The sequence below is a fragment of the Gavia stellata genome, chromosome 25, assembly GCF_030936135.1.
Source record: "Gavia stellata isolate bGavSte3 chromosome 25, bGavSte3.hap2, whole genome shotgun sequence".
Classification (NCBI taxonomy): Eukaryota; Metazoa; Chordata; class Aves; order Gaviiformes; family Gaviidae; genus Gavia; species Gavia stellata.
The window spans coordinates 487,834-512,024 of NC_082618.1; the positions used below are offsets into that span (position 1 = coordinate 487,834).

At 52.7% G+C, this 24,191-nt stretch overlaps 3 protein-coding genes across 3 annotated transcripts; 1 reads left to right on the forward strand and 2 right to left on the reverse strand.

The window, feature by feature from the left end:
* Positions 1–8,650: 8,650 nt before the first annotated feature.
* Positions 8,651–12,973, reverse strand: LOC132319205 (fibrinogen-like protein 1-like protein). Its single transcript, XM_059829486.1, has 4 exons — positions 12,970–12,973; positions 11,578–11,721; positions 10,059–10,121; positions 8,651–9,279 (listed from the first exon to the last, which is right to left on the reverse strand). The coding sequence occupies exons 1-4, from the start codon at positions 12,971–12,973 to the stop codon at positions 8,651–8,653; spliced, it is 840 nt and encodes a 279-aa protein (XP_059685469.1).
* Positions 12,974–16,234: 3,261 nt separating this feature from the next.
* On the forward strand, positions 16,235–17,940 carry LOC132319206 (fibrinogen-like protein 1-like protein). Its single transcript, XM_059829487.1, has 3 exons — positions 16,235–16,238; positions 16,853–16,963; positions 17,306–17,940. Exons 1-3 carry the CDS (start codon positions 16,235–16,237, stop codon positions 17,938–17,940), a joined length of 750 nt encoding a protein of 249 aa, XP_059685470.1.
* A 2,040-nt stretch (positions 17,941–19,980) lies between these two features.
* On the reverse strand, positions 19,981–21,893 carry LOC104255256 (deleted in malignant brain tumors 1 protein-like). Its single transcript, XM_059829488.1, has 3 exons — positions 21,686–21,893; positions 20,817–21,070; positions 19,981–20,691 (listed from the first exon to the last, which is right to left on the reverse strand). The coding sequence occupies exons 1-3, from the start codon at positions 21,891–21,893 to the stop codon at positions 19,981–19,983; spliced, it is 1,173 nt and encodes a 390-aa protein (XP_059685471.1).
* Between the last annotated feature and the right edge of the window lie 2,298 nt (positions 21,894–24,191).

Genomic DNA, 24,191 nt, shown 5'->3' on the forward strand with positions numbered 1-24,191 from the left:
GCTCTCTTTTCCCCCTCTGTGATTCATTACAACCATGTCAGCCTGTCCCAAGCTCCCTGTCAAGATGCTGAAGAGAGAAGTAATTTTAAAAGTACTGTCTGAAGACATTTTAAAGCAATAATGGGCATCTGGGTGTCCTGGGAAACTAAGAATTAGGCACGCCACAAGAGAAACAAAGATATCAGCGATACGCAGGCTTTCTGGGAGCGCTCCTCTGTGCAGGGCCATGCTGCGCAAAAGGAACTTTCCAGGTTTTTGCCCAGGATCGTTTGCCATCTGTTCACTGGCCACAGGCAGACTTCGGTCCTCTGGGACAGCGTATGTCTGAGAGAAGCAGAGAAATACATCAGTGAGGCTTTTAGGGACATCATCACTCCATCATCCCCGGTCTAGCAGCTCTTGTGCTGCAGAGGAGGGAAATCTCATGGGCGAAGAGCACCCAGCCTGGGGAAAGGGGTGACAGATCCCGCAGAGGAACCTTCCCCAGCAGGCAGTGAACTAGAGCAGGAGTCCCACACAGGAACAGGCAGGCTGCAGTGCTGACGGATATTGTAACTGGCTCCTTGGATCCTAAAACGTGTGATGCCAAGTACAACCATATGGATACAACACAGTCTCGGAGAGAATGCAGCAAGGGAGTTGTGGTCCTGAGTGCAATGCGAGATGGATGTCCCAAAGGTGTCCCAAAACATGCACCGTCACATGGGAAGTTAGAGATCAGAGTCCCCAGAGAAATTCTCCAAAATGACCCAACACCATGCACAAAGGCAGAGAGAAACAGCCTTTGTGTCTGGGAGGAGAATGGTGTTGGGACAGAGAGGTCGGATTTATCAGTAGCTGAAGAAACTGGGCGTTGATGGGATCTACTCAAGCACGGAAATCCCCATTTGACCCAGACAGAGCCAGGATGCTGGGATGTGCAGTCACAACAGTGATGGATGGGGATGGGTTGGACTCAAACCTGAAGGGTCTTCTAGTCCCTCAAGATGGAGATCCTTTGAAGTCCTAAAAATTCAAAATCTTAAAAACAAGGACTAGGACTGAAACTGCTAGCATTGCTACCAGGAATAAGGTAGAGAGAGGAAATATATTGTGAAAGCTTTATTATCAACCGACCACCAAAGTTGGTGGCCTGAATATGTCATGTTCAGGGAGAGCAGAGAAAATCTATGGGTAGAAACAGTGGGAAACATCCACTGAGAGCTTGTTAAAAAGAGGTTAAAAGGAGCAAACAAAAGGGTAAAATGTAGGGAGGGATTTACAGACCCTGTGGTGAAGGTTTGGAATAAATGTAACCAACTTAACCCCAGCCAGATGCTGAGAGGGTCAAAAGAGCCAGCAGGGACACCAAACAGAGGAGAGGAGACTATTGAATGCCTTTCAGAAAGTGGAAATCACCTTCAAAGAACAAGAAAAATAGAAAACCTTATGAATTTCAGCAAGTGGAAAGGCAGGCCAAAAATAATTTTACCGAGCGATTTGAGAAAGACAAAACCAAATATTAAAACCTTGTTCACGGCTGTCAGAAGTGGAAAGTCTGCCAGAGCATCTGTAGGCTCTGTAGAAGATACACCAGGGATGCTGAGGACAGGGAGGGCAGAGGGAGGAGCACTGCATGAATTCACCGGGGTGCTGGCGGTGGGGAACCTGCCGTGCCAAGGCTGCTGCGCCACAGGAGCAACAGTGCGGAGGGTTTCCACCTCCAAACCCTTGTGGGGTTGGTGGCAGGGATTAAAATTGAGGAGTCAGCGCAAAGAAGTCGCAGACCTCATCCATCAGATGAATAGCTCCAGACCTCCAGGACCAGAGACCATCGCCTGGGAGCCCTCGCCAAACTCCGCCAGGACATTGCTGATCTGCTGACAGCAGGCTGCGACCTGCTGCTTGCCTACCAAGGGAACGGAGGTGCCACAGATAGCGTCCGATTTTGAAAGGCTCAGTCACTCATCCAGGGCCCTCCAGAGTTAGAGGTCTCATTTCTCCACCTAGCGAAGTGGTAGAAATTGTTATAAACATGGAATTCAAGGGAACTCTTGGGCAAATACAATAACGTGAGGAAGAGTCAATATAGCCTTTTAGAGGAAAGTCATGGCTCAGAAATCTGTTACATTTGCTGGAAGAAGAGGCTGTGTATGTGGACAACAGTGATCCGATCAATATAATGTAAGCCAAAAAAGCTTTTAAAAAGATCTATCATAGAATTTTCAAAGACGCTGAGCTATAACAGATCAATAGCTTGCAAAGCTGGGAAGCAAAGATAACACTAATTGGTAAATTTTCACAATGCAGAGAGATTGCCTATTGGATGCTACAAGTATCTGTACCAGGGCAGGATTTTTCAGCATATTCATAAGTGATGGAGAAAAGGCAGTAAATAGCACGGTGACACCATTTTCTGGTGGAGAAGATAGTGCAGAACAGTCGTATCTAAAGGTGGCTGGAGAAAGCTGCAGAAGGATTTCAGGCTGCAGTGAGTGGGTGATAAAATGGCAAATGAAATTCAATGTTGACAAGGATAAAGCAAAGTACATCTCTGACTGTATGCAGTTGTGGACTCTAAATTAGCTATTACTGTTCAAGAAGCTGATCTGAGGGTAATTGTAGGCAATTCTCTGAAAATGTCAGCTGAAGGTTCAGGGGCAATTAAAAAGTAAAAAGGCTTTAGAAATGGCAAGGAAAGGAATGGGCTTTTAGCAGAAAACATCACTTGTCATTGTATAAACCAGAGGGTGCTCACAGCTGTGTGCAGTTTTGTGTCTCAGAAAAGATGTAGAAGAACTGGAAAAGGTCACAGAGATGAGGAAACTGGGTGATCAGTGGTAGGAATGGCATCCCTGCAAGAAAAGGCTGAATAGATCAGGACTGCCCATGTGAGAAAAGAAATGAATGAGGTGTAAGTGCTAGGGATGTAGACACAGACGCAGTGGGAACAGAGTGGTTAGAGAATGGTTATTCAGCACTTTTCACCACACGAGCTAGGGGCACCGGCAAGTTCATCTCAGGATGTTGTGAAACCAGAAGTCTACGTGGACTCAACAAGGAGTTAGACAAACTGATGGAGGACTGGAACTATTAAAATTCATGGTCCAACTACTCTGCGTGTACAAAGAAAAGCTCACTCGTGGGAACTCAGGACGCATGTACAAGCTCACCCTCAGCCTCCTGTAGCACGGACGGGAGTTAGTGAGCACAGGGTGAGACCTTCCAAACCCTCAGGGTGAGAGGCATCTCCAGCTTGTCATAACCATCTGTGCTGACCATGGAGATCTGTTCCACAGGCCCATGCAAGAATCTGCAGAGGAAGTCTTTGCACTTTCCTTCTTTGGCTGCAGATGCATAAAAGATCTGCAAAAAAAGCAAATTATATCTTTCTATCATTCCCTTTTTCCCTGTAGAAGATACGCAAACTGCCTGCTCTCTCACCCAGGACATGAACAAATAAGGGTGCTGTGGAGGCTGTGGTCCTTCAGAGCTTCTCCCACCCTTGGCTGCCTCACTGAAGAGAGGTGGACACCTGGGCCAAGCAGCCAGGCACTCCTCATCTCCTGCTTTGACTGCTGCGGTGCTGCCTCCCCCCGCCAGCAACCCGCTCCTCCCTCTCCCCTCCTAATACAGTAGCAGCAGAAGACAGCCTAGGATCTGTATTCCTGAACCCGGTTATCCCTGCTTGTGCAAGCTCACCACATTTCCTAGAAGACGATTCTGTGACCTACATTTTCCATCAGGAAGCGAACGAAATTCCCGTAGGTAGGCTCCATCCCAGACACCAAGTGGTGACCAACAGAGAGGACTGGATTAAAGCTAAAGGGTTGGGCTGCAGGATGCTGGCACATGAAACATGGGTGCAGTCTAAGTAGCAGTGCCTGCAGTGGTTCTTGCTTTGCAGGGTGGGTGAAGGAGATGGTGCCATGCTGGTGGTCTTGCCAGGTTTCCCGTGGGGTCACTGGCTCTTATTCATCAAGGCAGTTGAAGAATGGAGGAAGAGACTGAAATCTGTTGTCATGGGCTCACTGTACCCACTTCCCTCTGGAGCTAAGGCTCTTCACTGGGAGCTGGCATGGCCATCCCTTAATTTCTGGGAACACCCAAGCCCTCCTCAGTGCTGCTGCGTGAGGCCACAGGCGGTGCCAGGAGGCAAATCCTGACAAAAGCGTTGCTGAGATGCAGCCCCACCTCGGAGGCTGAGGACCCCTAAGTGACGGCAAGTTCCAGTGTCACAGTGGTATGGTCATCTGCAGTCTTGCTGCGAAAACATTCGTTTGGGAAGGCTGGATCTCCAAATCGCTGCAGCAGAAACCACGCACACCCAAATGGCTCAGAACCAGATACGACGTGCCTGTCGTTTCCTGTTTCTTAGGATTTTCTGTAATCCAAAAAATGTCAACAACCATCCCAGAAGCCATTATCGTCCCAGAGCTCAATCAGTAAAGGTTGGAGGAGGTGGAAGCAGGAGGTACCGGTGCAGTGTTGCCACCTAGGCTGCAGCCTGTTTGCTCAATGCTGTGTTACAGGGGTCAGATTTAAGGCTTTAATCTTATGACACACTCCAAAGTCACTGACTGGTCCAGGTGCCAAGGCAAGCTCTCCTTTGCTGTGGCCAAGTACCACGTACTGAGAAGGTCACCTCACATGACCTGCGCACATCACCAGAAAGGGCTCCGGGGGCTGCTTGGGAAACGCGTGGCGATAGGGTCCAGATAAAGCACATCATTCCTGCTCAAAACATAGAGCTCATAATTATGAGCAGTGAAAGTGAAATATGGCCTTAATGAGAACTAGCAGGCAAAGAAGAACAGCTTTGTCAGAGTCACTGGTGGCTTTCGCTTTTAAAATGTGACGATGCATGACTCCCATGGGGATCTGGCCTTGTTTCTGTCTTTATCTGCTGCTGGAAGCACTCTCTCCCCTGCAAGCGAGGCCAGTTGGGGAGGACTGCCACTTGTCACAGCTGTGACAGTCCCAATTGTGGTGGTGCTGCCGTATCATGCCTACAGTGCATCGCTTCTCTGCTTCCTCTGCCTGTACATGGGGCCGGCCTTTGCTTGCCCTGAGCGTGTGGGTGCACATGGAGCTGAATTTATCGATCTGGGCAGGATTTGACCAGGTTGCTGTGAAATGAAGGAGAGAGACAACCCACGATAGGCAAACTTAGGAACTGGAAACACAGCTCTGTTCCCCAGCAGGCAGACAGGCACAAAGAAGCCCCTTCAGCCGTGGCAGGAGGCTGGGTATTCCCGCAAGCCCACGACGAGGAGACCCCAGGGATGGAGCCCCTGTGTGCAAGAGCTCTATGGCAGATGCAGGCAAATGCACGGCACGAAGCGCCTGCATCACACGGTGCCGTGCCTCCCTCTGCTCGGCCAGGTGCCAAGAGCCGGTCTTCGCACAGACATCACCTGATGTGGCCTTGGGAGAAACCAGTGCCAAGGGTGCGCTTGCAGGGAGAGGAGGTGCCAAGTGCGGAGTGGAAGCGCGTCAGATCACACGGTAACAGCTAACGGAAAGTAGCAAAAGCTTTTGCGGGGAGGTAGAATATCAGTTTCTTCTTCAAAAGAGACGGTGGCATCCCAAATAATTCAATCCTTTGGAAAAGGTTGGGAAACCCTATTTAAGAAAGAGCTGAAGGTATTCCCTCTGCCTGGAAAGAAATTTTCTGCTGTCTATCCATGCAATGAGATTTTTGGTGCTTTCTTCCTCAGATGGCCTTGCTCACACACTCCCATGTGTAGAGACTGTGTTGATGGGCTCTCAGCACTCCTTGCAGCAGGACAGAGCCACGAACATGGAAGAGAAAATTGCAGCCTGCAGCTGGACTCCTTAGGCAATATTTCTGGGCTCTCCTTGCCTGCAGGACTTCCTTCATGCTGGAAGCTGCCTGGCAAACCCTGGGGCAAGAGCACCCTCTGGGGACCCGGAGAAATGTAAGCAATGATACTCTACATGTCTCGCATCATTTCTTTTCACTTTGCCTTTGCATTTTAAGTGTGGTTCATGGTGATGATGGGTGCTAGCTTGCTTGCCCAGAAAGAGGACCCTGCTGGAGAGGGCTGGCTTGCCACTCTGCGTCTCTGTCACTACTGGACAAGCTGTCTGAGCCTCTCCGGAGCGAGCAGAAGAGACCTTAGGACACACAGCAGCCCTAGGGTTTGAAGAAAAAGCAAAAGTCCCACTGTTCAGGGATAACAAGAGGACATGGTACAAAAGAGACTTTTCTGCATCTAGCTAAGGAGACTCACCGTGAGGATGAGATACCCAATGGTATCCTCCTTCCCGCTGTGGAAAGGGAACATGCTGATGGGAACATAGCGCAGGTGGGTGCTGCTGCATCTTTGCTGCCTTCCACCGTATCAGCGGTGCACGGCGGATAACACCCATCGGGTCCTGGAGGGGAGGGGATTAGCAGAGGGTCACTTTAATCACACGTCTCCAAATCTATCTTAAGGCAAGAGAGTTAGCCAAAACCAGATTTCTAAATGCAACAAGAAATTCCTGAGTTTGACAGCTGAGAACATTTTATTGAAGTTATTATCTCCTACACTGAGTATAGTCTTCACTCTGAGCTGGCAGCTGCCTCCTCTTGCCCGTCATGCGCTTCATGACTCACTGCAAAGGGGGCCTGAACAGGGAGAGAAGGGAGGCAGGGAGAGAATTATCACTGTAAAAGGCAGACACACGAGCCCAGTAAAAACGTAGCATAGAAAAATCCCACACAAGCATAACAAGATAATAAAAGACTTGTTTTCACCGGTTTTTATTTACTAGCCTATCTTTCTCCATTTATGAGGAAGGCAGCTCCCATCTCACCAAGCCAAAGGCACTCTAAAATTCACATGCCGTTGTAGGCATTTTTAGCACATTAATACCACAGAGGCTGGAAGCTGAAGTAGATGGCATTTGCTGCCGTGCTTCTTCCCTCAAAGAAGGGAACATATTGATCCTTTCAAGAAAAATGTAAAGCCGTGATTTTTGTGGGAAACATTGTTTTGCATTGGTTGGCTGATGGTCAATGATGGAATTGGTGTGTCCATAGGCTTGACCCTGGCAGAGATGATAAGATCCTGCTTGAAGACTTCTGTATTTTCTGAGCTGTAATGTTGAGTCCTAACATAAATCCATGCAAATGTTGGTCTGTTCACTTACCTGCTGATACCTCGTGCCAGAGCTCTTCTGAGCCCTTCCTGCACTCCCTCACTTTGCTCAGATTCGAGTCTCTCCTTCACAAACGAGACCTCTCATGCACAGTCTTAAAATCCCTAGAAACATAAAATACCTCACTTATATCACCTTTCCTGGGACGTGTTAGTCATACATGAACTGCGCTAAGCCTGCAGCCTTTCTTTGTCAAGCCTGACCGTGTTAAGCCTGCAGCCTTTTGTGTGGTTCAGCTCTTGGAAAGCCCAGGCAGTGTTTTGGGTGTGCTGTTGGAAAGACCAAGCACAGGTCACGCAGACGTTTTTGAGGGCAGGCTGCTTCCCTTGCTCACCTTGGGCTTGAGGTCTTCCAGGTCACATCCTCCTGCCATGGGAAAATTAGGGCACCAATGGACTCATCCTGCTTCTTCTCTCTGCAGGTGGTGACTGTGGAATTCAGCCTGTGGTAAGCAATAGGAGTGCAGCAGACCCCACCTGCAAACCACGACACTGGCTGATACAGCAGCAAAATCCCCCGTCCGTGAGAAGCAGTTCTGCAGATGCCAGAGGGATGGACTGCAGGAGACGGGAGGTCTTTCCACATGGAAATTTTACGGTACTTTGAAATCTCTTTTCAGTTTCAAAATAGCAAAGGCAGGATGGTGCCTTCCCTCCGTGCTGTCATCTCTGGGAAGTGGTCGTGGTCCTGGCTCAGGAGATGGACTCCCCACAGTGCTTAGGGATGTGAGTTGCATGGACAACAAAACCTAAAACTCACTGTTGCTGAGAAAAGTGAAAATGTTTTGACATTTCCTATGCTTACACAAAACGACTGTGTGCAAAGGCAGAAGTCTGCATGCAGTATTTCCAGTTTCATTTCTGCATTGCTTTTGTCCTGCGGTCCCCAATGTCTGTCCTACAGGAAAGCTGACCTTCAGTGGTGGAAACCTTCTAACACATTAACCTCTGTGAGCACCTCAAAGATTTGACATAGACTTTTACAACTGAAACAGTTTTTTGAATACAGATTTATTTTAATATTTAACAACTATTAAGCCTGAAATGTAGAAGGTACAGAGTGGGAATTTGACTGTGCACATTAATATCTTGAGTAAGATCTTCAGGAAGTGAAAATTAGGTAGTTTGCCTGATGTTAAGGATATAAATCAACTTATACAGCCATATAGATCCACTGGTGTTTGGCCATTTCACATTTTATCTGAAGCACACTACAGATCTGGAAACTCCAGATCTTGCAAGAGACTGTTCTGATTATCAACATACTTAAAATGATCTGACTCTGAATAAGAAGGATAATGGCACAGTTGAAGAGTAGAGGGAACCTACAGGAGGGAGAAGAAGTGGAAGATGCCTTATTTTCCTCAGTAGTTAGGATACGACCAACCTCAGCAAAGACCCCCTAGGACACTAGGTTTGGGCATGACATGTTTTGCCTTTTTCCATCTCTTTGCAGAACCAGAATTAGCCTCAGGTTGGACAGAAAGGAAACTAAAATGCAACTAGCAGTAGGAAGCTGGTTTGATGAGGATGGCAGAAGCTTGGCAGTTCCCGTTGCACAGGCTGCCCCACGTTAGGCCCCCCTTGACGTTCAGCCGTACAGAATAACACGCCGAGTACCACCACCCGCCCCCATAGCTGGAGGCGCAGTTCCCGCTGTACGTGTCCTGATCCAGATCTTTGGCAGAGAACTTCATGTTGTCGTGCACACTGGAAGCACTGTTTAAGGTCATGGCGTCCCCTGCCAACCCCGAGTACGTTCCCAGCCTCAGCCGGTAGCCGTGGGACTCATCTTCCAGGCTGAAGAGGTTGTAGTCTGCAAACGTGATGTTGTTTGCGGCATCCCAGATGACAAACCTGACCTGGTAGACCTTCTGCTTGGAGATCTGATGGATGTACTCGGTGCCCAGCCAGTACTCGGTGTGCACGTTCCCAAAGCCGTACTTGTAGGTGCTCCAGGACTCGGCCCAGGTGATCTCCGTGCTCTGCCGGTTCCTCTGGATGACTGTCCAGCCCCCGTCCGTCACGTTCATTTCGCAGTACACCACGATGGGGTGCAGTCCTGTGGGCTGGATGACGTAGATGCCGCTGGGGCTGCCAGCAGAGACCTCACTGCAGTCCTTGGGCCAACCTGGGGCAGGAGAGAACATGGAGGACCAACAGCTATGGCAACACCTCAGTCTGCTTGTCTGGCCCTGTGAGTGGGATTTCTAGAAAAGGGGCATATGTGGGATTTTGTCAGGGTAGTAAAAAGTCTACAGCTGTGTTTCTTACTGTAAGTGTAAAAGCAGAAAACCTCTGTAAGGGAAATACAGTGATTAAGAGGCTATGCATGTATTTTGAAGGTATAAGCATAGAATTTGCTTCTCCTTCTGCCTCAGGCTCTTGTTTCCTCAGCCTTGCCCAATGTTCAGCTGTTTCTTCTCCGTCATAACGATACAGGGTTCCAAGCTTGGCTTGGTGAGGGCTCTTATTGCATAGTTATGCAGAAACTTAAATGAGCAAGTGAGCTGTTCCTGCAGCCCTAGCATCCACTGCATCCCTGGGGACCGGAAGGAGAAAACCTCATTCCTTGGCATTGGACCCCGTGGCCAGCTGTGAAACCCCAGCAAGCATTGCTTGGGAGGCACAACCTCCGCTTGCCCTGTGCTGAGCTTCACAGCAGAGGAAAGGACTTGTGGCATGTAAGTAATGTTTGCAAAGTCCTTTGGGATCTTGTAAGGCATGGTTCAGTGTGAAGCTATCGCTAGTAACGAGTGATGTCTGAGTGGCCTTGGCACATGCGGTGGAGGAGCACATCGAGTCTTGTCCCCAGGTGCTGAGCCGGATTATCCCCAGGCTCGTTGCCCACCCACTGCTGTTGGACCCTTGGCCTACACCTCTCCCTGTTCCCTGCAGGGTGGTGCTTACTGCGGTGCTCTATCTGCTGAGGGTTACTGGCTCGGCTCTGCTGCATGTTCGCTCCATCTCCATCTGCATTGGGAAAAAGAGAAAGAGTGAGATGAGCATCTCTGTGCCACAGCACAGAGGTAACTCCAGCCTCCACAGGTAACTCCAGCACTGTTTTTTTGGTAGGGCACTTCAACAATGCCACTAGGCTCATTTTTCTTCCTGTGTGGCAGGTTTTGGTTGTAAACTCTTTGAAGGGATAAGATATTCACAGAATCATTAAGGTTGGAAGAGACCTGTAAGATCATCAAGTCCAACCATCAACCCAACACCACCATGCCCACGAAACCATGTCCCGCAGTGCCACGTCCACATGTTCCTTGAACCCCTTCAGTGATGGTGACTCCACCACCTCTCTGGGAAGCTTATTCCAGTGCTTCACCGCTCTCTCAGTAAAGACATTTTTCCTAATATCCAGCCTGAACCTCCCCTGGCGCAACTTGAGGCCGTTTCCTCTTGTCCTATCACTTGTCACTTGGGAGAAGAGACCAACACCCACCTCCCCACAACCCCCTTTCAGGTAGCTGTAGGGAGCGATGAGGTCTCCCTTCAGCCTCCTCTTCTCCAGACTGAACAACCCCAGCTCCCTCAGCCGCTCCTCATCAGACTTGTGCTCCAGACCCCTCACCAGCTCCGTCGCCCTTCTCTGGACACGCTCCAGCACCTCAACGTCCTTCTTGTCGTGAGGGGCCAATATTAGGAAGGGTAACACTGCAGTCATTGAGAGGCTGCTATTTGGTACACTCAACGTTATGGCTTTACAGAGTTGCATGGAATGGACTGCGTATCTGAGTAGTAGTAATGAGGACAAGGAGATACTGCTGGAGAAGAAGGATCAAGACGGAAACAGGCGGTGTGTGGTTTCAGACCAAGATTAAACTGTTGAGTGATGTTGCTGTAAACCTACATTGCTTTTCAGTGGTGGCTGAAGGGATTCATGTGTTCATTCAATTCATAAAGAGCTTCAGAAACCTTCAGAGAGAAAAGGAGCTCAAAGCGTGTAAGATAGCAATGCTCTCTTTAAAGACAAATCACAGCACCCATCTTTGTAACATAGCATTCCCCGAGAGCTTGCAGGGGTGTGACCTCTATCAGGGGGGTGACGAGTTTTTTGTATCATTTAGCCATGTGCCTGCTTCAGAAAGCATTTTGGTTGGTCACTCACACAAAATTTCTCTGAAGTTTCAGGGTTACAGAAGGCTTATAGATAGCAAAAGTTATTCCTTTGAATATCTACAGCTCTCTAGAAAAAGCTGCCACATATGGTCTTGTCAATAACAAAGAAGGTTGAATGACCAAATTGTATGATCTTTGGTTAAGATCTGAAATTGGAGTAAGATTTGATCAGGCTCCTTTTATTTCTGAGTGTGAGTGCCCTTCCCCAAGATTATTTTCCACATCTCCCTCCCTGTGCAGAGAGGAGAGGGCTCCTGATGTTTGGATGAACAGAGTTTAGGGGTGTAAGAGAGAAAATACATACCAGGATGGGGCTCATCTGAATGGAGATTAGTGATTTCATCTAAATTTGCTTTCAATCTTTCCAGGTTTTCAATGTGCAGAGCAAGAAGAGGGGCTAGCAGGGCCAGCACGGAGGTGAAGAACAGAAGATGGGAGTGACGAGCAGCTGGAGAAAGAAGACACACGGTGAATCTGGAAATGCAAACCCTCTGGAAGAGAATTGGCTAACTAAATTCAGCAGAAGTTAAAACAACCTTACAGTGTAGACAAATCCACAACATTAATTATACTTTTGCTTTATTGAGCAAATAAAATATAAAGAACAATTTCCAAAAATAAGCATTCTGCAAAGGCATACGTCCCCAGAGAGAAACAATTTCTTTGACTACAACCTACAGGCCTAAATCTGCAGCTTCCAAGAGCAGCGTCATCCTCTTTGGCTGTGGTCTGGGCTAAAGCAATGGGCTCTGGGCCCCAGAATCAAGATGTTAAGCCAGCATCAGTCTGCATGTCTTGAGAAAAACATCTAGCAAGGCAGGATGGCATGCTGATTTATAGGTACTGCTGTGACCTGAAGAGAGTCAGGAGCTACTACAGCAGTGACAGACAAGGCGCAGGGACCTGAGATCTTGGAAAGAAAGGAGCTGTTGTGGCCACAACGCTGATGGTACCCTGAGAGTCAGGGGCTTCACTTCACTGTCCCAGAACTGCCCCCTCCCACCGGGGCATCGTGCAGAGACTGGAAGCTGCCCACTGCATGAAAACGCCGGGAGGAGAGCATCCTGCAGGGAGCCAGCAGCATTGATCCGGCATCAGACCCCCGCTATGTGTCACGAGGGACATGCCGAGGGTCAGTCCATCCCAGCTGACATCTGGGCCAGGACATTCTATGTTTTAAAGGATGGTTTCTGCCAGCGTCTGGAAACCTGAGCAATCTGACTCCTTTGGACCATACCAGATCAGGACATTCCCCAACAGTTTGTTCATGGCCAGCTCCACAGATTTGTGTCTACAGCTTGCCCACCCGGCTTCAGTACCCTGAAGGACTTATGAGGATGATGGGTGATTAATGCATTAATTAGCTTCCATTCCAATTTTTTTTTTTTTTTTTTGGGTGCTTTGGGCCATGGCACAAATATAAGTTAAATAAATGTTGTCTTTACAACACCACCCAGAGCAGGACAGTTTTGCCTGTGGTCAGGAATGGAGGAGAGAGAGTGAGGAGCAGGAGGGTCACAGAGACCTGGGGGGTACAGCGGGAATGGGGTCGTCCCACTGTCCCGAGGCCAGAAACGGTCAGTGGGAAAAGCAGAGCCACAGTGCTGGCAGCAGAAGCCCAGAGGCAGGCAGAGGAGGCAGGGATGCCCAGGCACACGCAGCGGTGCCGTCCCCTCCCACCCCATCCCACACTCACCCATGCCGTCTCTGCGGGGACCCTGCGGAGCGGGAAGCAGCGGGTTTGCCCACGCAGCAGGGTGGCCAGCCCTGCCTTATATAGGGCTCAGCAGGCGAGGTGGGGCTGGCTGACCCAAACTACAACACTCGCCTGCCGGTTGTCATCAGGGCTGGAAATTTATGGTTTGTTTGACCTCCATCCATAAGCGCCTCTGCTCACAAACCAGCTGTTGTGCCTCTGTGATAAGAGGTCCCAAACAAACCTCAGCAAACAGCACCTGATGTTCACACAAAATTCCACCAAACTGACGAATGCTCCTGATAAGGATTTTTCTTGAGATTGTTATTACTTACGGGATTTGAAGCCAAACCCTGTGGGGACATTCAGTGACCTGGGTCATGCTGGAGATCTCCATTAGACACCCTTTAGGGTCTGCTGACCCTAGCATGGTGCATCACCTGAGAGGGAGCCATGCTTTCTGACACTGCACCCTGGTTCCCATGCACACCAGGGCAGCAAAGGGGCCTTGTCCCCAGCCCTGACCCCGCCACGGCAATGCAATTGTCCGGCTTGGTGCCAGCCCTCCGGCAGTGAACTCATCCCATGGGGCAGCCAAGCGTGCAGAGATGCTGCTGCCCCAATGCCAGTGTGGGGCAGGTCCCACAGCCCTCCCAAGAGGTCCAGCGCTGACACTTCAGGAGGCCGAGGGGTCCGCTGGAGGGTTTAGCTCTGACTTCACAGCTCTGGGTGAGCTGGGGAGCAGACCTCATCACAGAGCTGGTTGCAGACTCAGTTAACAAGGTGGCTGTGGGTTAAGTGGAATAAACGCTTGACGGCTGTTGAGCGGTCCAGTCTGGAGCCAGCCTTGCAAGTGGCACAGGAATGGGAGGGCAGTGCTAAGGAGGGCAGTGGCATAGCCTGGCAATGCTGGCTTATAGCTCAGTGACACCGACCTAGGACTGCGGTGAGGCGTTTATCGATTGTTTGATACCAGCAGCTGCTGAGCCGCAGGAGCGAGTCCCTGCGCCGGCCCTGGGATGCTCCACGGCACTGCTGGGGACCCACACGGGCTCTGCTGCCACAAGGCTGGTGCCGGCTACTTGGCCCCATGTTGCCTTCATCCCCATGTCCTTCATCCCCATGTGGCATTGCCACCCCTGCTGTCCCCCAGGATACCGGCAGGTGGTGGTGAAGGTCCCAGCACCAGCACACCCTGCCACCGTGCCAGCACCTCGCTGTGCCCTGCTCTGGGTTACTCCAAGACTAAATGGCTCTCCTTTCAGTACAGCAAGGAGGACGTTTCTCACCAAGGGACACATCTTCACCTGCCCTACACCAGCCCCTCATAAAGTTACCAGCTCCAAAATTACACGTGTATTCTCAAAAAAAGGGATTCTTGCCAAGTCCACTTTGTAGTAGTATTTGTCATGCTCTTGGACAGCAATGAATAACTTAGACCTGACCCAAGACTGTCCTCAGCAGTTTCCTTTGAATGAAGCACCATTCTTTTCACAAGAGCTTCCCAAAGCCCCTTGATAGATAACCTGGGGCTGTAGCATTTTCCTTTGACACATTTCTGGCAGCCAAATTTCAAAAAGACGACAAGGGCCTTCCCAGCCCTTTCAGCCAGCTGCCCCCACGGCACGCAGGAGTGGGGCTGGCTCCCCACACCCACCAGGGCACCAAGTGTCTGTACCAAAGCCAAGGTGCCAAGCCGTGGCTGACATCCCAATCTGTCACTGCGTGTGACCCCGGTGAGCACTGGGGTGGCCCTGCATGCTGTTACCCTTCGGTGCCTCCTGCCACCCTCACTTGACAGCCGTAAAAGAGGTCCCTGAAGCAGGGAGCCCATTGTGAGGTCTCCTTGTGCTGCTGGTCCTTGGGGGAGTGGTGATGGGCCATGAGCAGCCTCAGAGCAGCGAGCCCAGCCGAGGCATGCAGAGGTGGCAAGTGGAGCTGAATTACGGAGCGAGGGAGAGGAGGCAGAGGAAGGGATTGAGCCTCCTGTGCAGATGGGGACAGGCATCTACCCCCTCGCTCCTCCCCTGCCTTCACTGCTCCAGTGGGACCTGCTGCCAACGGAAGCATCACCTTCTAGAAGACAGAGTGTACTGCAGCCAAAGACCCCCCGCTAGTGACAGGGAGGAGTACAGACCAGCCCAACAGGACTGGCGCAACCGCAACCATCACCGGCCAGTGGGTGATGGGCGAGGACCTGTTGACGCCTCCCAAGGCACTGTATGAAAAGAAGGATTGAAAGAAGAGGGGAAAAGGGAGGAGACTCCAACCCGGTCCTGAGGGTTTGCCGAAACACCCTGCGATAGTGCGTTAAACCAGTCAAACCTCCCCTGCCAGATGTGGTCCCAACAGCTGTAGCCACTGCTTGATGAGCTGGCCACGAGTGCCTTTAAGATGCTTGCCCAGACAGCACCCAACCTGGCCCAGGCTGCCAGGGCAGTGCCCACCCCACAGGCAGTGGGGAAAAGCAGGAGGTCAGCAGAGCCTTCCTGAGCCTGTTTCTTCCCACCCAGTCATATGGGCCAAGGAAGGGAAGTGTAGGGGAAGGGGTACTGCGTAGACACCCCCACAGCCTACTTCTGCTCAGAGCTGCCCCAAGCATCTAGGGGACAGGGACGGCCCCTAGGAAAGGCTGCTGCCTTCAGCCCTCAGCCTCTACTGATCGAGGGCAAAAAGGCATCAGCGTTTGCAGCCCAGCTCTGGGTCTGACTTCTTGGCAGCTCTCTGCAGGGAAGGAGCCCAAGACAGACCTCTGGCCATCGCAGAAGTGTCGTGACATGCTGGGAGCTGGTAACTGTTGGCAAACCACTGCCCATAGGTTTTACCCTCTTTGATCTGCGGATGATACAAATCTCCCCTGTGCCCTCGGTGTTCACGCTCCTTCCCTTCTATTTGCCTTTCCCCTCCCCTTGAGCTCCTTTATTGCCCTGCAGCAGTTGGTAGATCCCCAGGAAGATTTAACTCCTGGGCAGGTCCAGTATATTGCAGTCGGTAAACGCCCCACAGCTGGGAGGTTTGGAGTACCGTATTTTCTCTCAGAAAAAAAATCTTAGGACCTCTTTGTGTAATCTTGAGCAAAGAGAAGCCACCAGATGGGCACACAATGATTAACTTTGCCCATGCAAACAGGGGAGCTGAGATCCTCACGCAGGGGAGGTGTGTATAGGGAGATACCCAGGTATAAAGGCACAGAGGCCAGGATGGAGTTGAGAGCAGCGGGACTGACTGCTCAGGCTCCCGGCATCCGCTCAGCAGCACCGCGGAGATGGGTGAGTTCTCCTCTTCCTCATGGCTTCTTTTCTGCAGCGCCCACAGCTCTGGGGGATGCAAGTAGAAAACCAAGCTCAGTGACAGCATTGGGGACCATGGAAGCGGGAGCTGATGAGCGTCCAGCGTCCATCCCATTCCTCCTCTTTCCACAAAGCTGTTTCTTTCTAGTTCTCTGCTGCTGCTGCCTCTGGGTTGTTTCCTGCACCCCTGCGAACTACATGCTCTGCAGCTGGAGCACCAGGTTTTATACACCCAACAACTCAGCTGCAGTGCTTTGAACTATTTGCTCGGAATGCCCTTAACACAGATTTACTTCTTTCCCATAAATATATCCTTTTGCTTCTAGACCTGTAGAAGAACAAACAAACCACATTTAGGAGAAACATGAGAAAATGTGACTGCAGGTTGCTGTCTGGTGCAGGGAAGGGGCTGACCAGGAGGGTGACAAAGCCATTTCTCACCCTGCTTCAGCCCTGCAAGGGCAGAGCCTGCACTGAAGCCACAGCTCCCACCACTCCGGGAGCCCCTCTGCCCTGTGGCTCTGCCTTCCTTGGTCCGAGCTCCCTGGGGGCCGCCCAGGCATCCTGACTGTGATGGGCACTTTCCTCCCCAGGGCTCCAGGCTGGGACACGTCGGCTCCATGGGGACCTTGTCCTCCTGCCCTTGGCAATGGCGATGCTTCTCCTCTGTGTGAGCCCAGCGCGTACTGCCAGCTTCCAGGGCGGTGAGTACGGGTGCCAGGGGGACAGTCGATGAGCTGCCAGGTTTGGGTGCAGCCGCGTTGCCCATCGCTGAGCGCGGCCAGGCTCCGAGGTGCTGGGTGCAAGTGTCCCCATGCCAGCAGCCGCAGAGACAGCAGGTCTCTGCATTCAGACCTAAGCTGCATGGTAGGGTAATCCTTGCCTCTCATCACCAGCAGAGAAGAGGCATTCCCAGCATGTTCCACTGGTTGCGGAGCACCCAGTGAGATCCAGTGTCAGCAGCATCAGTACAGCTGCCCCACAGTAACCTTCCAGCACATTCTCCAGCACAGGTCCCTCATGTCTTGCTTGATCTGATGCCGCAGGGTTCCCCGCAGACTGCAGCCACCTCTCCAGCAGCAGCCCCAGTGGGGTGTACGTCATCCAGCCGGCAGGGTCTCCCCCACGGGTGGTGTGGTGCGACATGGACACCGAAGGCAAGGGCTGGACTGTTGTCCAGAGAAACACTTACACCACTGAAATCACGTGGAAGGAGTCCTGGACCACCTACAAGTATGGCTTCGGGAACGTGCGGGGCGATCACTGGCTGGGCACCGAGTACCTGCACCTCCTGACACAGCAGGGCACCTACAAGGTCCGCTTCATTGTGCAGAATAAAGCCAACGTCACCCATTACGCCGAGTATGACATCTTCAGTGTGGAAAGCGAGGCCAAGGGGTACCCGCTGAGGCTGGGCCGGTTCCTGGGCAGTGGGGAGGACTATCTGACCAGCTATCACTCCCAGTACGGGGGCATACATGATAACATGAAGTTCAGCACGACCGACAGGGACCAGGACCAGTACAGTGGAAGCTGCGCCAACAATTATGGGGGCTGGTGGTACGACAAGTGCCAGAACGTCCTGCTCAATGGCAAGAAGTACATCTTCTGGCCAGGAACCTGCTCAAGCGGCGACTGCACATCCTCCCTCATCCTGGTCAAACCCACAGATGTGTGCTGACCGTGCCGCAGCGCCCAGCCTCCCGGGAGTTTGTGGGAGTGCCACCGTCCCCAGCTCAGTGCCCCGTTCCTGTGCCTGCCAACAGCCCTGTGCCAGCCCCGGTCAATGTCCTGCGCTGCCCGCAGCTCCTGCACCACCACCAGCTGAAACACAGTGGCTCTGGGGCTCGGGAGCAATCGCCCGGAGCCCCGGGCATGTGGGCAGCTTCGCCTGGTGCTGCAGTGCTGGCTGGCACTGGGACGCAGGCACTGGTTTGGGGTGGGTGCCCCCACTCCTGTCCTCGGGAGCGGGAGACAGTGCAAGTTCCCTTCCCGGTGCAATCGGTGTATCCCTGCTTTGCTCAGGCCCTGCTCCCTCCCTGGGCCCCATACGCCCCACAGCTCTGCTACCCATGGTGGGAGAAATCAGCTGCAATAAACCCCAGATCCAGACTTTTTGCTGCCTTGTGTCTACCTGCCGCCGTGACACTGCACACACACGGGAAGAGTGGAGGTCCCGGGGCAGTGGAGGATGCTGGGGGGTACCATGTTCGTGGAGGGTCCTATTTGCTGCATTCCCTGTCTGAGACTCACCCGTTCCTTGCTCCGCTCCATGCCACAGCTGGGAGAGCTGGAGCCCCAGCCCCGTCCTGCAGCAAGGGCTGGGGGGGTCACAGTGCCCCTGAGGGGCATCAAGTCACCAGGAGCGGGGTTCATGCCACAGGGGATCCGTTCCTGGGGCTGTCCCCGGGGGGTCTCTCGGCAGCCCAGGGCTGGGTGCTAGGGGGGAGATGCGTCGAGTCCCCAGGAGGGTGGGGAGCCCTGGGGGGAGCAGGGGTCTTGGGGCAGCCCCACAGCCCTCAGCCTGGGCTCCCTGCAGCGGGGGGCCAGGGGCTGCGGGGCTCCCGCAGGCGGCAGGGCATTGCATCATGGCCAGTGCTTTCCTACCCTGGAGTGGGTGACGTTGGGTGGCCGAGACCCACCAGGACCCGGCTGGCCATGGGAGACCCACACCTGCGTTTTGGCCAGAGGCCAGGGAGCACAACGGGGCTCGGCGACGGCACCTCCTCCCCGGTGAGCCGGACCCGTGTTCGCACAACCCACCCCACGGCGATGGCGCAAACGTGCTGCGCTGAGACTGTGCCAGGACAGGCACGTGGGAGCACTGGGCACCAGTGGGAGCGCCGGGCGATGCCCCGTGCAGGTGCCCAGCCTGCCCAGCCGGTGGCCGGGGGGTGCTCTGCAGGTACCGAATGGCCCCTCTCCCCTCGGGGCTGGCAGTGCCGTGCAAAGCACCCGGAGCTACCTGTTCTTCCCCGAAGCTCCTTCAGCATCAAAAACTTCCGGTTTCTTTATTCAAATGTAGCTGTGTTTTATTAAAATTAATTCCCTATTTGATATTTTCCCTGCAATCCCACAGATTTTTTCCCTAAGAAACCTGGCACTGCCCTAGCACGCCTGCTCGCTCCGTATCGGCCTGTACAAACACGCGGGAGATACGGAGTAGGTATCTGTAGGTTGTAGGTGTTGTTTTAGACACAGGATTTTACCGGAGGTTTTAAGAACTGCTGAACTGAGAGCCAGCGTGGGTGAAAACACCTCTCCAGGTGTAGGTGTCAAGGCCACATCTTCAGCAAGCGGGGTTAATTCAGATTTACTAGGAAATAAGGAATCTTTATCCTTCCCCCACCCCAGTGGGGGCAACAGAAACCCTGAAGAGAAGGGGACTGATTATTTATACAGCTAAGAATAAGGACGTTTCCTGTGATGCTCATCCAGGCATTATGTTTCTAAAGCACATTTTATTCTCCAGAGCAGGTACGTTTCAGAAGTACAGGGTTTGCAATGTCTTAGTCTGATTACAATGCAATTAAAATAAAAACAGCTCAAAGGCGAAGAACCCAGCAAGGGAAGTAGAGGAACTCTGCAAAAGAAGCGAAAGAAAGATCTCTTGGCAGCCCAGAATGTGCCCCGCTGCCACCCGCTCCGCTCCCCCCAGCAAAGGGGCCCGGCGGGGCACTGGTCTGGTCACGGGCCCAGCGCAGACAGGCAGCGACAAGCCCTAGCAGTAGGTAATGGGTTTGATGAGGATGGCAGAAGCTTGGCAGTTCCCGTTGCACAGGCTGCCCCACGTTAGGCCCCCCTTGACGTTCAGCCGTACAGAATAACACGCCGAGTACCACCACCCGCCCCCGTAGCTGGAGGCGCAGTTCCCGCTGTAAGTGTCCTGATCCAGATCTTTGGCAGAGAACTTCATGTTGTCATGCATGGTACTGGGACTCACCGAGGCCATGGCATCCTCTGCTGTCCCCGAGTACGCTCCCAGCCTCAGCCGGTAGCCATGGGACTCATCTTCCACACTAAAAAGGCTATAGTCTGCAAACTTCATGTTGTTTGAAGCATCCCAGATGACAAACCTGACCTGGTAGACCTTCTGCTTGGAGATCTGATGGATGTACTCGGTGCCCAGCCAGTACTCAGTGTGCACGTTCCCAAAGCCGTACTTGTAGGTGCTCCAGGACTCGGCCCAGGTGATCTCCGTGCTCTGCCGGTTCCTCTGGATGACTGTCCAGCCCCCGTCCGTCACGTTCATTTCGCAGTACACCACGATGGGGTGCAGTCCTGTGGGCTGGATGGCGTAGACGCCACTGGGGCTGCCAGCGGGGATCTCGCTGCAGTCCTTGGGCCAACCTGGGGCAGGAGAAGAGGGTGATTTAATAAGACCCTGTGCAACAAGACAGAGGCGCATCCCATAGTCCTCCTGCGGCTGATTCTGCAAGACCAAGAGGTTAATGAGACCTGGATTGCCTGAGGAGCAGAGATGATGCGAACGCCATCCTCACCTGAGCACACAACGCCTGCGTCCTCGCTGTGCCTGCAGTTGTGTTCTCCCCAAGCCTGCAGCGAGCACTCCGTGAGGAGCTCCTCCTCCCCATTGCAGTTAACGTCGTCCAGCCAGATAGTCCCAGATCCACTCCCGAAATAAGCATTGCTTGGGGCTGACACCGCCTCCCCGCAGCCGAGCTGCCTACACACCACAGAGGCATCTCTCATGTCCCAGTTGTCATCACACACCGTTCCCCACTCATTGCGGTACCAAACCTCCACCCGTCCGGAGCACTGGTTGGAGCCATTCACCAGTTGGACCTGACCTGAAACATAGAAAACAACAGTAGGGAGGAGATTTGGAAATGGGGGAGGGATGTCACCAAAGAAAGCTGGAACCCAGATGAGGAGGTACTTTCTGGCTTAAGAAGTGAAGTCCAGGCAGTAAGATGTAAGGCCTTTACACCTCTGATCTTGCTCCCGGCTGGGAAAGGTGCCTAGGAGCCTTTATCTTCTGAAGTCTCCATTTCCAACTATTTTTAGTGTGTTGTGGCCCCAGAGGCTGGGCACGGGTTTGCCATGTGTTCCCCCAGCCAAGTGGGCATCAGCCATGCTCTCCCACCACTGCAGGAGCTGTGTTTCACCCTCCTGGGACTGTGAGTATCCCAGGAGCAAGGCTGAGGGTGAGACAGGGGATGGTGCAGTCTGGTGAAGTACCCCCAGAGAAGGGTATTTCACAGGAGAAGACCACTCTTCTAGTTCTTAGCCATAGGACAAGCGAAATAGCTGGGGATGCTGGCGGCAGGAGAACCCTTCCTTTCTTCTGCATCTTTCCCAGTGAGTGTCCCTACCGTCCTCCCATGGGGCAGGGGGTGTCGGGGGGGACAGCCTTGGCTTCGGGAGGAGATCAGAGCAAACCCTCCGGGCTTCTCCACACCTACCCTTGAGCAGAAAGGCCTGTGACCGCAAAGTCCCACCAGACATTTGAGGAAGGGCGGGTGACTCAAGCTGGGGCATGTATCTCTCCTGAGGGATGCTGGGGCTCTGCTGACTGCTCAGGGGGAGCACCGGGTTGGAAGACGCCCTCCCCGACAGCCCGTTCCAGGGGGTCCTAGCTGTGTCCTGCTGGCAGAGGTGGAGGCCTTCCATGTACCTACCGTTCACTAACGTGTTCAGAGCAGACACGGTGTTATTCAAGACAGATCGATCGAAGAGGGACAGGCTTCGGGTGCTCCTGGTGAGATGTGGGGCAGGCAGGGCCAACACACAGGCAAGGAGCAGGAGGGGAGCGCACTGGGCAGCTGGGGGAGGAAGGGACAAGACGAGAGTCGAACGGAGCATCCCACCGCTGGTGTAAAACACGGGGTGGGGAACCAGCTGCAGTGAGATGAAACAGCTGCAAACCACCCCAAACCTGCGAGGACAGCACGGGGTTGCCTTTCGGACACAAATCTTGTAGCCGGAGTCTTTGCTGTCCCCAGGCTTCCTGGCAGAGCCCGAAGTGCCCAGGAAATTTGGGGAGCAAAATCAAGCAATCACAAGAGATTCCTTTGCAAATCAGAAGAAACTTGACCAAAGTGTTTATCCTTAAGCACAAACTTTAACAGAACCTTGTGGAATATTTTCTGCCCCTCCAGCTCACTGAACAGCTAGATGGTATTTCTACGCTCTGGAAAATTCAAATTAAAAAACCACGTTATACTCAAATAAATATGATAATGTTATTCAACTTAATTATAATAATAGTTATACCAATATTAAAATCTGAACATTCATTTAAAGATGGCATCACAGCTGCACTTCTGGGGGCTACAGCAGTGTTAGGTTGTGAAACACCTGGAAAGGGATGACTTTTCGAACAGTGCCTCAATTTTGGACACCTCACAATGATGGACCCTTGGTAGCAACTGGAAACCTATGCTTTTCATACACCGGTAAATTCAGTCTTATATTTTTAACACATTTACCCTTAGATTTATGACTCTGCTGGGCTAGAAATGAAGCACAATGACTGCTAGACACGCTGGATCTGCTAGACATGAACCTGTCCCTTCCTCTGAACCTGTCCCTGCTCTGCCGGGACAGAGGGGTACTCCTAGGAGATGAGTTGCTGCAATGTTTTCCTTTGTTCAACGTCTTCTCTGCCCCCACTGACCCATTTGCATGGGGAAAGGCCACTCTGACCTTCCCTCCGTAGGTTTTGCCCTCCTGCTCCTGAGCACAGCCCTGGGTAGACCCTGTTTGCAGAGACTGGCCCTTGCTTTGCCTGGACCCTGAGCCTCGCTGCGGCTCTTCCCCATGCGCTCGCAGCGATGTCAGGTGCGGAGAGCCCCCGTCCCTCCAGCCAGAGCAGCGTGGTGACCGGCTCTGCAGGATGGCCAGCAGGTCTGCACCCCTCGAGCATGACCCAGCGCTGGTCTGACCCTCCTCTGCTCCCCACTCTCTGGGGCAGGGCGGCACGCAGGTGCCCTCTTCCCCCACCCGACCCCTACTAGGCTCTCCTCTGCCCTGATGCTGCCCAGGGAGCTGCTGGGCTGGGCTGAGGACAGACCCAAGGACTTACACATCCCTGTCAAACCTTCTCCCTTGCCCTGGGAGAAGCAGCAGGGACCTCAAGTCTGCCCCTGCTTTGTGCCCTGTGTCATCCACGGGAGCAAACGGACGGCTCTGCCAGGGGGGAGGCTTTCACCACCCCCCCTCTGCCAGCATTGCTTCAGTGGATCCATGGGCCAGGCAACCCACCCTGCCCCACTCCCCACGCTCACACTCACCCATGCCAACTCCACGGGGACACTTGGAAGTCCAGAAAGTTACTGTAGATATGCTTTGAGTCACAAGATTTATACCCGTGCCGTGCCAGGGGAGGAGTGCGGCTGCCACTGCTGCCACGGGTCCCGTCCTGTTCTCGTCTTGGGGCGTGTTAAAGAGCTGCCGGCAATGGGGCTGTAACCTGAATGGGCACTTCCCCGTGGCAGGGATGTTCATCTGCTCTGATAAGAGCCCTTATCAGGACCTGAGCAAATACAGCCCAGGAGCGGCAAAGGCATCCAGGCATTTCCCATGTGTCAAGCAGGACTTTTCCTGGATATGCCACCAACGGGTGTTTGGAGACATTTGCTGATCTCCCTCCTGTCACCTCCGCAGGTGGTGATCCAGCCCCGCTCATCGCACAGCTGAACAGGGTCCGGGGTCCCTCCTGCTCGCTCCGTGCCAAGGTGGACAGGAGCTGGATGCCGCAAACCAGCACTGTGGAAGACCCCAGGGATGTCCCTGCTTTCTTCTGGAGCAAACACACCGCATGGCTCAATTGCGGTCATAGGCACAAAGCAGAACCAAGCGATGGTGGCAACTGTCCAGCTTGTCACGTCTGGGGCTCATGTCAGGAACGGAGCTACAGGGACTGGAACAGTTGAAACATGAGACTATTTCTGTTTGAGTCTCAGATGA

Excerpts from the sequence above, each read along its gene's own strand:
- LOC132319205 (XM_059829486.1), bottom strand. Across the intron at positions 10,122-11,577 it reads TTCAGATGAGCCCCATCCTG|ATGGAGATGGAGCGAACATG; the intron begins GTATGTATTTTC and ends TTCCCAATGCAG. Across the intron at positions 9,280-10,058 it reads TCAGCAGATAGAGCACCGCA|GTTGGCCCAAGGACTGCAGT; the intron begins GTAAGCACCACC and ends CTCCTGCCCCAG.
- LOC132319206 (XM_059829487.1), top strand. Across the intron at positions 16,964-17,305 it reads TACTGCCAGCTTCCAGGGCG|GGTTCCCCGCAGACTGCAGC; the intron begins GTGAGTACGGGT and ends CTGATGCCGCAG.
- LOC104255256 (XM_059829488.1), bottom strand. The coding sequence starts at position 21,893 with ATGGAAGGCCTCCACCTCTGCCAGCAGGACACAGCTAGGACCCCCTGG. Across the intron at positions 21,071-21,685 it reads ACAGGCCTTTCTGCTCAAGG|GTCAGGTCCAACTGGTGAAT; the intron begins GTAGGTGTGGAG and ends TCTATGTTTCAG. Across the intron at positions 20,692-20,816 it reads TCACGGAGTGCTCGCTGCAG|AATCAGCCGCAGGAGGACTA; the intron begins GCTTGGGGAGAA and ends TTGGTCTTGCAG.